The sequence below is a fragment of the Aphelocoma coerulescens genome, chromosome 1A (genome assembly GCF_041296385.1).
Source record: "Aphelocoma coerulescens isolate FSJ_1873_10779 chromosome 1A, UR_Acoe_1.0, whole genome shotgun sequence".
NCBI classification, from domain to species: Eukaryota; Metazoa; Chordata; class Aves; order Passeriformes; family Corvidae; genus Aphelocoma; species Aphelocoma coerulescens.
Genome location: NC_091014.1, coordinates 79,266,446 through 79,279,722, shown reverse-complemented (window position 1 = coordinate 79,279,722; position 13,277 = coordinate 79,266,446). Strand labels below are relative to the sequence as shown.

Genomic DNA, 13,277 nt, shown 5'->3' with positions numbered 1-13,277 from the left:
GGAGCCGGCCCCAGCTCAGCCCAGCCCAGCGCGCCGGGCGCGGCCGCCGCCGCCCGTGCCCTCCCCGCCGGCTGACAGGCAGGTGAGGGGCCGCGCTCGGGGCGGGGGGGGGTCGGGTTAACGCGCCTTGCCGTCCGCTTGGGGGAGCCCGGGGCGGGGCGGGGCCTGCGGGCGCCGGTAGCTGCGGGAGCAGCCGCCGCGCTGGGCAGGGGCTGCGGTGGGGCCGGGCAGTGTCCGGCGGCGGCGGGGGCTGTGGCCGCGGAGCTGCCGCGCAGGTGGGTCCGGGCCCGCGGGCGGCTCCCCCCGGGGGTGCGCGGGGCAGGGAGGGGGCGGCCGGGGCCTCTCTCCGCCGGGCCCCGCACGCTGTCACCGCCCGGGGCGGGGCGGCCCCGGTCCGGCCCCGGGGACCGCGGCGGGGCGGCCAACATCGCCCCGCGGGCCCGCGTCCTGCCGGGCGCTGCTCGCGGCCGGGTGGGGTCTGGTTGTGCCTCGCACGGGCGGTCGTTCCTGCTCTGCCCATTCGCCTTCCCGGCCGTGTTTTTCCGCCCCTCCTCATTCAGTCTGTCCTTGGGAAGCGCACGCTTTTGTTATCTTAGTCACCTCATCTGCGGTAATGGTGAGCGGTGTCTTTCTGCCCAGACCTTGCGGCGGTGTTGGATTTTTTCTGTTTCCTCTGTGAGCGCTGAATGGTCAGTTTCATGTATTTTATTGCATCTACTACGAACCAGCGTCAGCTGACACGGTGCTTTGTTTCTGAGTCTGCTGCCATCCTGAAGCCTGTGTCAGGAATTGCTGCCCTTCCACATCTGTCTCGTTTGTAGTGTGAGCTCTGAAGGTTAGTTAGAAAGCACACGATTTTACCTGGAATGTTGCATGCGCCCTGGAAGTTCATGTTATGGTTTGTGCTGGCTGATACGGTGTGAAATGGTTTGAAGTGAAGCCCCAGTGGAAAGGGGAGAGACTGGGAGATGCAAAGATATAAAGAAACACCTATGGAGTGGCTGGTAGTGGTGGGAAGCAGTACAGGAGCCGAGAGAATGAAAGCAAATGGATAAAAATAGAATTGTTCTGAAGAACAATGTGTGATTTACATTTTGTCCAAGCACGTTTGGGGGGCCACGCTCAAGTGTGCAGGGTGGTTGTAGCTGGATAATGTGTTACCTCAAATCCAACAGGCTGTAAGCACAGAAAGTTGTCTGGTTTGGCTGTGCGGCTGTAATTCTCAAACAATGGCCAGCTGGGCAAGGATATCTGCAGCAGTAACCTCCACCAGCTGCCTGCCCTCCTTTGCTCCCTGAGATTATTGCGTCTGTAGCCGTAGGTGGCTGAATACACATCTCTTCCTGAGCTCCAGCCTGGCACGTTACTGGAGTTTGTGTTGAAAACTGCAGCAGCTCAGATGTGTGCCCCAATTCAGGGTCAGTTATGAGTCAGCACCCTTAGAGCCATTTCAAATTGGATGAGGAGAGAGAGAGAAATCACCACCTTGCCGGTGCTGCTGTGACTAGAGTGGGTAGTAAAATAAGTGTGGGGTTTTTTTTCCCAGTAATGAAAGCAGTAATTATCTAGTTACCAGCTGTACTGAATGTAGTTCAGTTCTGGAAGCACAGTGCAGAACTTTATCACGGAACAGCAGTTCCCAGGATAGTCAAGCATATGGCTACTATATCATCCAGAAATTTGGAATTGTCTGAATCCATCAAGCTGCAGGAGGGGCTGCAGCTAGGAAGAGGTTGGGATCTGCTGAATGAAATGTGAGCTTATCATAATCTTCTATATAATTTGAACTTCTTCCACCACTTCTGGGAGACCAATTTGGCTGTAATTAAATCACTGTTGGGATGTCAGCAGAAGCCTAAACCGAAGAAAACCTGCTTTATGGGCTATATTAAAGCATCATATTTTTCATAATTTTTTGCATTCTTTTTGTTCCTGTCATGAGGTTTTTTGAGATTCCCTTCACGTAACTTTTCATCCATAATACGTGGCTAATGACCTGACTAGCAAAGAAGATAGGTTTGGTATTTATGTGGCCTATTCCCTTTTACTGAATTGCAAATATTGGTGATGAGAGAAACTGTGGCCGTTTGTTTGAGGGAGTTTTGATATTCAGTGTGTTCTTACTTCTTTTCTTTTTTTTTTTTTCTTTCTTTGAATCTCCCAGTTTCTCAGTTCCTGGTAGCAGTTATATATGCTGCTGTATGAATAGGAGTATTTCACCATGCTATTGTAACCAGTGTGTGAGTTCCTTACTGCTATTCCTTATTTTGTGAAGCAGGATACTCTCCCATTGTTATCTCTCATCCCCTCAGCCCTCCCTATTTTCAAGCCTGTTCTCCTGAAAACCTCTCTTGGGTGAGAGTTCTGTTACAACACTTACCTGGCTAAGCCACTGGAGAATTGTGTTATATTTAGAGGGTCTGGCTCGTTTTAGCTGAGTATGGTTTGGTCAGAAGTGCAAGTGTGGAGGGATGCATGTGGCTTTTTAAATAGTAGAACTAAACCCATGGTGTGGGTTCTTGACCCTTGGTGGCTGTAAGAGTAGTCTGGGTGAGGAGGGTTCTATTCTATCCATTGCTGCCTGTTTCAGCCAAGAGTTTAACTCTGGCATGCAGTGGACTGCTGTGTGGCAGTAGTAGAGCAGGAGATCCTAGAAAATCCAGTGCTGATTTAGCAGTAGTGATGTTTTCTGGCACGTGGGTTATGTCAATATTGTTAGCCCAACGTTGTTGTCAGGGTGAGATTATGATGGAATTTCTGTAGCTGGAGCATGCTTTGCCTTGCACTGTGATGTTACCCATGGTGACTTTAGGCTGGCTGTCCATGTGGGCTCATTAGTGCTTCTAGGCACTTGTGGGCTTTTGAAATATCTTTAGTGCTTTTAACATTTTGTTTCTGCTATTGGGAAGTGGGTTGTTGGTTGCATGCCACCTGTGGGAAAGAGAGAAACAGCCATGGATGTAAACATATAGTATTTACTGACTTTATACTCTAAAATGAGCCTATAAACTCTTTAGCCATACAGTGACAGAAAATTAGCATCCACAGATGAAGATCTTCAATGTTCTAGATTATTAGAAGAATGAGAGTTAATTTAATCACTTTATCACTAGGAAGTGATATAAGTGATACACTGAAGTTCTGACACCTGTTGCTTTTTGTGTTTTGCCTTTAAAAAGGGCACAGGATGATTTTTTTTCTTCTTCACATCTGCTTTAAATTTAGAGACTTAAAATTATGTCCCAGTCATTGCACAAAAGAAATCCTGATGCACCTACCCAGACTCCCTACACATGTCAGCATTAAGAAGTTAGGACAGGGAGGGACTCTTGGGGTCCAGAGTGGTAAATCCAGGCAAGAAGCAGCAATTGAGCAGGGTCGTATCTGCTCCATGTGCTAATCATGCTGTGACAGATTCAGTGAAATACTTTAAACTGTAGGAAAGGAGAGGTGCTGGAACAGTGCCCAAGATTTCTGCCACGCCTTGGAAGCCTTTCAGTGTGATGTCCAGGTAGTGTTAAGCAGTATGTGCTCCTGGCTCTGCAGGAAGACAGAAGAATTTCTGTCTCAGCAGCCAGAACAGAAAGAACTTGCTTGTGCACCCAAATTTAGTGACCAGATTAACCCTTAGTGCCCTGGGAGCAGAACCACTGAAGTCTGACGAGTGAGATGAAGTAAGGCCTTTAGAAATATCCATAGTGCCTTGGGTTCTCCCTCAAGCTGAGGCCAACCTCCAGAGTGCTAGGGAGAAAAGTCCTTATAAGCAAGTGGTGTATCAGATTATATGAGTAACTAAAGGTTTAGCTGAAATAGGTGTATTTATTATAATAAGAATAAGCCTTTTTTTGTGGTCTTGTCTTTGGGGAAAGAGATAGAAAGGAATGGAACTGTGGTGGTGACAGCAGACCCTTTATGCTGATATCAAGATTTGAGGGTATTATAAGAAGTAAAACTTTGTGTCAGTTAAAACTGCTTTTGCAAAGAGAGTGCTGTAGAGTAGAACAGAGCATGTTCTGTCTTCCTTTTTGAGTAAGTAGATCCCATGAAAGGAATTGTGTACTTGTGGGAGACAAATTCACTAGGAAGCTGAGGAATATTTCTGGCTCTCTCATTTACAGACTCACAGGTAGTGTTTTCTGGATGGGACACCTTGTAGGGATGGGAAACAGAAAGGTGTCTAAAAAGGACAGGGATTCAAGATGTTTCCATGTTCTGTGGTGACTTAAAGTGTACAGGTGCCATTTATGCTAACCTTTCAAAGGTAAAAAGTCTTTAACAGGAATGTCACTTTATGTTTAGAAACAAAACACTCCCTTGACAAATGAATGCTGGTTTTTTCCCTTAAACTGTTAGGGTCAGGATTGATGACCTGCCTTTTACAAAACATTTTTTTTTTTTTGTATGTCAAAGTCACCTGAAGATTGTTGGGGATTTCTGAGATGCTTTTCTGGGAAGATTTCTCTGTGTATATGGGGGAGAATGTATCAGTTCACGTCTTGTGTTCGGTGAGACAGAACAAAGGCTCTGTTACAGTCAGTGAACCTGGCAGATGTGCAAGTAGGTGAACTTAATTTAAAAAATACAAAACAAACACCGTCACCACCATCCCCCCAGCTTTTAAAAAGGATTGGATATAAGCAGATGGCAGTGCTTCAGCATTTATTTATGTGCTCTTTAGGAATGAGAGTCAATCCTAATATGAACAGTTAATTTTTTTGTCTTATTTCTGTCTTAATTTCATTAATCCTTTTTGCTTTCTTGCTGTCAAGGCCACAAGGACATTTTGATAAACAGCCCTGAATTCCATGGGTTCAATGCCTTGTGTCCAGCATTGGCTGGCCTGCAGACAGTTTCCAAAGTAAGCTTTCTTCTGTCTTTTTGTGTGTAATAGTTATTAATTTAACATGAAAAGTAGTGAGCCTTCTTACCTTCCAAAACTAGTCAAGCCAAAAATCTACAAAATAGCCATAAGAGACAGAGGCTTCATGCTTTTTATTTAAAGTAACGTAGCAGCTGTAGGTTTTGTAACTGTGATGTGCACTAGGAGGGAACAGGAATTCATTTTTTCTCTTGGTTAGCACACCTCTGAGTTGTTGTGAATCGTGTCAATTCTCTCATTGTACCCACTATTTGGATTCCTGGCAGGGTTTTACTGGAATGTAAACTTTTCTTTTTTTTGGAATTCCATCTTTCCTACCTGCCTTCCCCTCTGTTGTATCTACTCTGCAGTCTCTGTCCTACTGTGTAATCTAGTCTTACTTGCCATTAACTATTCGGGTGTAAATTATGTAAATGGGAACAATTGCTACCTCTGTTAATGAAGTCTAATGTGTCTGCTACAGTCCTTTATCAGATTAAAATGCCTCTTGTAAAGGCTGACTTTGCTTTTATTATGAAACTGACATTCAAAGCTTTCCTTGTGCAGACAGGAATCAGGGTGACAAGGAAGTTGTGTCTTCTGGAAGCTGGATCTGTGGCTTCCAGTCTGCTGCTGGGGAGGCTCTAGAGGTGTCCCTGGGCTGTAAGAGGCACTTGCCTGGTGTGTGATCCCACTGCCCCATTCCTGACTATCAGGCAGTGATGCTATTAAGGAATTGTCTCCATAGCTGTAGCAGTTTGTCAGCTGGTGTCAGTCCTGAACAGATATTGCAGCACAGAATTTCACAGGACCTGCTGGAGGCTGCAGAAGTTACTCTGAAATTCTTTTTGTTTTAATAAATGTAGGCTGGGTTTTCCCTGTATTTCTGCAGCATGTTTGTGTGTATTTGGTTGCTTGCTTACCTAGAAGTAATTAGTGTGCTATTAATATTTGTCCTGGAGTAGGGGGAGACATGAAAGGCATTATTAATTTATATGACAGAGAGATCTTCCAGAGGGTAACAAAACTTCTTTTTAATGAATCTTCTGTTTTCTGTCAGCTGTAGCCAGGAACACCTGCCCTCTGAGCTGTTGGTTCACATAAAATGATAGATGTAGGGGCTGAGTGTGACAGCACTGCTAAAGACGTCTCATTTTATGGGAGTCTTTATACTGAAGTTTGATGTTAATGTGATCCCTCCAGAATTTCTTACGTTTCTTCTATGCCCCAAAACAACTTTTATTGAAAACCACCAGATCTTTTGACAAGACTCGTGTCTCTGTTCCTGCCCTCTCTCATGTCATGATTGCCTCTCAAGTAAATCTCCATGAACCTGTGCAGGTGGCTTTTTACTGTTCTTTTAGCATGCCAGGTCCTGATCCTGGCATGTTTGAAGAAAGCTGGGTTCTCCATTGCTATTCACTGCCTAGGACTAGGTTGTTTTAATGAAACAGGTGGATTTTAGTTGCTACAGCTTGCACTGCAGTACATTTAAGTGTCTGCTGCCAGGTTATAAACATTTTCCACAGTTAATGGTGTCTGTCTCTGAATGTTTTTGGACAGTCACCTGTGAGCTGAGAAGATGTTTTTCTTAGCTGGCGCTTCAAGCAGGATGTGCTGTTAGCTATTTTAAATTTTTTATACAGAACACGTGTTCATAACTGTCCTTTTCCAAACCTTTCTCTGCAATATTGTATAATTCTTGCCTGTTCTTTTCCTGATAGTCATTCTTTCATGTTTTTCCATAAGCACTAGATAGTATTTTCAACTTATACTAAAGCAGATCAGGTCTTTGTGCCTGCAAAGGTGCAATGCCAATTTAAATATATATAAATGTATATGTGACGTTTTTACTTGGGCTGATGTGAATTTCTTTTATTTTTTAATTTGGCTTGCATACAGGATGCTTTTTGAAGTTTTTGTTCTCTTAATGAACAGTGAACAAGAGAATTTTGTTTCATAATTGTAAAGTTACACAGCTATCTTGAAGAAAACTGGTTTAGCACTGGCTTCAGCTGTTTTGTTCTTTTAAGCTTTTTATGTTGAGAGTCTTTTTTTTTTTTTTTTTTTGTAATCTTGGGTTAGGGTTCCTGTATTGGCAGAAAAAACAAAGGCTTTTGAAATCTCCAGGAGAATTTGCAAAGGGAAGATGGTTAGTACAGTCCCAGTTGGACAGTATTCCTTGTGGTTACCACCATCTTGTAAGTTTAAGGGATGATTTATTTGTGACTAAATTTAGAGCCTCAGTAGAAGAGGAAAATAGTAACAGTGCTGCATGTTGGCCTCATGGAAGATAAGAGACCATACTTGTGAGATTCCCAGCACAATGCCAGTGTGGGTCAGAATACTGAAAAACTAACTTTTCTGGTTATGATGTTATCTGAAAGAAATCCTCCATATACTTTTGCTTGGACTCTGGGAGGGAAACTGGAATTCTTTCTTCTTCCTGATTGCTATTGCAAAAAAGAAAAGATTTTTTTATCGTTTCCCCCCCACTTTGCTGTTTTCATGATGAAATATGTTTTTTCTAGTGTGAATTATATTAGTATCTGCTTCTACAACAAAGTGATATGGTCAGTGATAAATGCTATTAGAAAAAAATGGGGAAAAATAAAAGAGTTAAGATTTATCTTGTATCTTTTTGTCTTGAACTGTGGCAGATCTGTGTCAGTGGAAATACTGAAACTGCCTGTGTGGAAGGGTGTATTTAGTTAATAGTTGGAATATTCACAATTTTAAAGTCTAACAATGGTGTAGTGAAAGTTGTCATTTCAAGAAGAATGCTGGGGGGTTATGTTTGCTTGTTTCCAAAGAGAACTCCTCTGAATCTACTGCTTTTGTGTGATAGGTGAGTGCAGTGTAATGCATGGCAGCAGTAGTAGAGTTCTTCTCCTCGAGTTTCAGCTGTGCCAGCTCTGGGAATCCTTCCCATAACCCTGATCAACAGCTAATTCTAGCACTTGGCTTGAATTACTTGATTTTTCTGGAGTAGCCTGTGAAACCAAGCTTGGAGCTGAGTTAGCACAGGACTGGTGTTTCCGGTTGAGGTGGGTGAGAGCTCCCCTGCCTGCCCCTTATAGGTGAAGATGGTTCCTGCACAGCACCTGCTGTGCTACCAGCTCCTCTCTGCTGCCTGGGAAGCCGCTTTTTTTCGAGGATATCAGCCACTTCCATTCATTGGAAAGTATTCATGGTTTAACAAAATGTTTGCTAGTGCAAGGAGAAGGCAGTTCTGTGATTTTCCATGTTGAGGGTGAGGAACTCATTAGAAATTATCTAAAAGCTTTTGAGCTCCTCTGGTGTGTTGTTAAGGAGTTTCCCAGGTGATGCTTCTGTGTGCAACAGTGATGTACTTCTAGCAGCATGGACACTCAGTGGTTTGGGGGTGAAGTCCTTTAACTGAAATGTGAGTCTGGTCTTTCGGTTCAAGTTAAGCTCATCCAAAGCTGTTAATGAGTGTTTGCCCTGATTTACTGTGGTGAGTTTTTAGCAAATTAATTAAGTGCTGTGATTTGGATTAATTTTCAAGAGAATCCTAATGAATGCAAGCTCTCGGTGGAATGTACTTTATGTAGCATCTAAGAAATCATATCTGACTTGTTTTGAGTGCTCAAGTGGTGTCACAGCAGCATTTTTAGCATTTTGATATCTCAAACAGTGAGGCTAGTCTGAAATAGCCTTTCTGTTTGGAAGAAGTGTTTTTCTTCCAGATCTGGGGCACAGTGTCTTGCTTATTGAAGCAACTTCAGTGGAACACTGTAGACTTTGTTACACAGTTTATATTTCTGTACTGTTTTGCATAAGGATATGTAGCTGAAATAGAAGAAATGTAACTTGTATTAAAAAATTACATCTGTAGGTGTTGCTTTGGTAGATAGTTTCAGTTAATGCTGGTGGCTGTTTTTCCTTGGCCTGTTCTCCTTTACATATGTGCTTTAAAATATTATGTAGCGATATTGTTGCTAGCTTTTCTTGTCACTAAAAAAAAGTGAGCACTTGAACATCTTGAGAACTGCTCACAAAGCAGTATCAATTTCCATAAACTTTGTAAATTTCCTCATGCCACTGTATCTTCTATGAAATTGTGTGAAAATGACAAAATGCTGGCTTACCCTGATTTTGTTTTCCCTTTAAAATTTAAGGTTAAGGTAAACATTTAAAACTATTTCTTGTTGTATCTTTTCCTATACTAACTTTTCATTCTGAAAGGAAAAATGCTTTATCTTCATTTTTACTTCTTTCTTTCTATCCTTTTCCAGTATTTTTTGCAATATTTTTTTTGGTCTCTTTCCCTCCACCCACTTGCAGTATTTCTACAATTTCTTTTGTAAATGCATCCCTCTTTTAAACTTAATCTTTAAGCTGTTTGCCCAATTATTATGTCACAAACATGCTGCTTTGGAGAAATTTATTCCTAATACCTGGCAAAGGTGACTTCTGAGCAGAAGGGGCAGGTAGATGCAAGCTGGTGTGAAAGGCAAGGTGTTGGGATACGTAAGATGCTGCTACTCTTTGGACACTGGCTGGTATTCGTTCATCTGATGGGATCAGGAATGTTTCAGTGTACTAGTTTTGATTTTATTTGAGCCCAACAATAACATGAAATAGTTTACACTGGAAAAAAATAGTGAAGAAAAGAAAGTGAGGACTGTATAGCGGGGTAGGTTTTACAGTGCAGTATTTTAGTTACATTTCTTGCTTCTCTGCTAGATCTTGACTATTAACTGTGATCCCAGCCCAGAGTCCCTGTGCTAAAGAGCTTCCTGCCAGCACTTGTGCAACAGCATCATATTGCTCTGCAAAAATAAGGAATTTTATTGCATATGCCACTAGAGCCCTTATTTAAAGAAAAAGTAGAGGGGAGAAGGAACAGCAACAGGATGATGTCGTACTGTTCTGTGTTTTAAGACGCCCCTGCTGTTGAAATATCATTTAATTTAATTAATCTCAGCTGGTTAATGAGAAGTATATTTCAATTGCAATCTTTTCTTAACCTGAACAAAGATTTAAGTTAGATTTAGTTTGAGAGAAAGTAAGAGTCTAGAACCAGTTTCCAGTGGAACTGTGATTCTCTTCTTCCTCTTAACCTCATTGGTCTCATTGCTGGGTCATTGCTCCTCTTTCAGATTTGCATCTATGCTTGCTTAAGTTGTGTGGTCAGTAATGATTTCATGATTATTCTTACTTTTGGTTCTCACTTCTGCACTTGAAGTAGGGCTGACAGCGGTGCTAAGGAACCTGCTGGTTGAGATCGTGGTCAGAGTCATTTCAGTCCATCCTGTCTTCCCATTTGCGGGATGATTTCACAGCACAGGGGTTTAGAAACCATGTCCTGTGGAAGCTGGCAGTGCTTGAAGGAAAGATATCCTACTGAGTGGTTTTTAAATTTTGATTCTCTCTTACTCAGAAAGGTAACAGATAAAACATTAGGGCCAGTTAGAAACGGGAGAAAAGATTAGATGACATCTGAAGGGTTTTGTCATGGCCAACAAAATGATGTCTTGAAGATTGATGGATTCTCTTTTCCTTCCCTCTTTACTGTGATAATACAACAATAGAAAAGCAAGAATAGAAGTTTCTTTTTGAGTTTAAATATAAGGGTTTAAATAAAATATTGCTTTTTGTTGTTAGGAAGAATTGAAAAGTACTGGAGAAGTATAAAGATAGTAGAATATATTCTAATGTGGGACAAATATTTGGTGATAAACTAGGTATTTAATGTGTTATTTTTATTGATACAATTTTTAATATGTTACTCTTATTGTTACAGATATGGTCCTGAGTGTCGTGAGCACGTGACTTCAGAGATGGACAATCGGATCTGTTACAAGTAGTGATTGGCCTTAAGTTTCCTTATAACCATTGAAGAGCTTAACAGGAATTCTCTCATTCCTGATTTTTGCCTATCTGATTGCCTCACACCACCAGCTTAATCATGTATGGAAGTGCTCGTTCCGTGGGCAAGGTGGAGCCCAGCACCCAGAGCCCAGGGCGGTCCCCGAGGCTGCCGCGGTCGCCTCGCTTGGGCCATCGGCGAACCAACAGCACAGGAGGCAGCTCTGGGAGTAGTACTGGGGGTGGCAGTGGGAAAACCCTTTCTATGGAAAACATTCAGTCCTTAAATGCTGCCTATGCTACGTCTGGCCCTATGTACCTCAGTGACCATGAGAACGTGGGCGCAGACACCCCGAAGAGCACCATGACTCTGGGCCGGTCGGGGGGGCGGCTGCCTTACGGCGTTAGGATGACTGCCATGGGCAGCAGCCCTAACATTGCCAGTAGTGGAGTTGCCAGTGATACAATTGCATTTGGAGAGCACCATCTCCCCCCAGTGAGCATGGCATCCACTGTGCCTCACTCGCTGCGCCAGGCCCGGGATAACACCATCATGGATCTGCAGACACAGCTTAAGGAGGTGCTGAGGGAAAACGATCTGCTTCGCAAGGACGTGGAGGTGAAAGAAAGCAAGCTGAGTTCTTCCATGAACAGCATCAAGACCTTCTGGAGTCCTGAGCTAAAAAAGGAAAGAGCTCTGAGGAAGGATGAAGCTTCAAAAATCACCATTTGGAAGGAACAATATAGAGTTTTGCAAGAAGAAAACCAGGTTTGTCATCTAATGTCACTGCTGTGTTAGTGTGGTAGCATGATTAAATGTCTTTAATAAACTTGCATGTCACACTTAAGCAGCTAAATTAGATTGGTGCTTTTCTTGGGTAACTGATGTGGGTAAGACGTGTTTTCAACTTGCAAGCCTGTTTTTAAGTGTTTCTTGTCAGACCTGTAAACCACCTCGAGTGCTCATTTTCCTTGGGTGTCATGTGAGTTTTTTTCCTCTAGGACTGATGGTAACCACTCGGTTTCCTTTTGGAAGTATTTATTCTGTTCATAATTAATATTTCTGTGCTGTTTACCTCTTGAAGCGTTCTCTGAGATGCAGAATGTACTAACTGCTGACCCTCAGTACAACTGAACTGTTGCTGAATGTTGACAGATTGCCATTAAAAAGAAAGTTAAAGTTATGGTGGTCTTACTTTAGAGTTAAAACCTCCAGACCTGCAGTTTTCACCAACAGATATAAATTGTGTTCTTGGCTACATTTAAATAACACTGTTTAATACATGCTTGTTATTCTTTTGTCATGAACTCTGTATATCTTGTTATGCAGCTATCCTAAAGCACCCTACAGGTTTTTTTGTAGTGGTCTGGCCAGCTACAGAATAGGCAGAAGAACAGAGATTCTCAGGTGTCTAGGTCTTTGGTGTCGTGCATCTTAAAAGCATCTCCAAATTAAAATAAAAATGAGAGGTTGATTAAAATTGAGGTCTCTTTGTAGTCAGTTTTACTGATTAAAAGCTTTCTTAATGTTCTCCCACCTAGACCTTCTGGCTGCCTTAGTCCTGAAGTAAATATTTGTCTTTGAATGAGTGTCCTCCTGTTTAGTTATTTCTGGCCAAATGTGAGTTCAGCATCTCTCTGGACTGTCAGGTAAAAAACCTCACTATTCTTATGGAATACAGACCCAGTGTCCAACTCCAGAAGTTCCCTAAAATGTAAATGAGCTTTCATCATGACAAAATTACTTTTCCTATTGAGCTTTCTAAGTATCCAAGCAAATTTAATAAAAGTCTCCATAATTCAAACTTGACCATGTTCTTGTGGCTTTTAAGGTATAGTTGCTATTTTGGGGAATGCTTTTTGTAAGATTGCTTTTGAAGGTGAAGGAGAGAGGGAAATGCTGGAGGAAAAGGGTGGTGCTTGACATGTTCTACTCTACTTCCAGGTAGTCTGTCTTCAATAGCGAATTACTTTTGGTTAGTGATTAGTCTAGTACACTGAACCTGTCTGCAAGTTTCTTTTCACTTTTTAAAGAGCTTGAGTTGAAGGAAGGAAGTTGTTTTTCCTGAGATAGTATGAAATCGTTTAATGAACTTGTCATGTAGCTTTGTAGCTGTATTCTTACCAAATGGTAAGTATCACAACATGGGGTTTAAGGTGTGTGACACTTTGTTTGCATTTACTTATGTCATCTTGGAGTGCAGAAAACGTTAAATTAAATATTGAAGTTAAATATTGCAAAGGTAGGATTTCTTTAGAAGCAGTAATGTAATGAAAATTTTAGTTATGATGGTACAGTACCAGGATAACAAATACCTGGAATACCAATCACTCAACTTTCTGCTGTTCTTTGTATTTCAGTTGCAGGTAAGTCTTCTAATTCTCAAATTCTTTTCATTTTTAGCCCTGTTTTCATATCGAAGAGAATGTCTTGGGATACTATAACATTTTTTCTGAAATCAGTTTTGACATTTGAGGATGCTTTGGAAATCTTGCAAGAAAAATGCAATGAATATGTGGTTTAGAGTGGATTAAACAATTACTAAATATGAATACATTAGAGAACAGTGATTTCTCTATCTTA

The 13,277-nt window shown here is 42.0% G+C and overlaps 1 protein-coding gene across 8 annotated transcripts in view; it reads left to right on the top strand.

The window, feature by feature from the left end:
- Positions 1-164: 164 nt before the first annotated feature.
- The window catches only part of ERC1 (ELKS/RAB6-interacting/CAST family member 1), a 282,351-nt gene continuing 269,238 nt past the window's right edge, over positions 165-13,277 (top strand). For 7 of the 8 annotated variants that reach the window (XM_069003679.1, XM_069003676.1, XM_069003675.1 and 4 more), the window contains exons 1-2: positions 165-275; positions 10,629-11,462. In XM_069003679.1, coding sequence (XP_068859780.1) covers positions 10,794-11,462 — 669 coding nt within the window. In that variant the 5' untranslated portion in view covers positions 165-275; positions 10,629-10,793. Of the gene's footprint in view, positions 276-1,441; positions 1,755-10,628; positions 11,463-13,277 lie in introns of those variants that run through there. The other variant, XM_069003671.1, reaches the window with a different exon arrangement.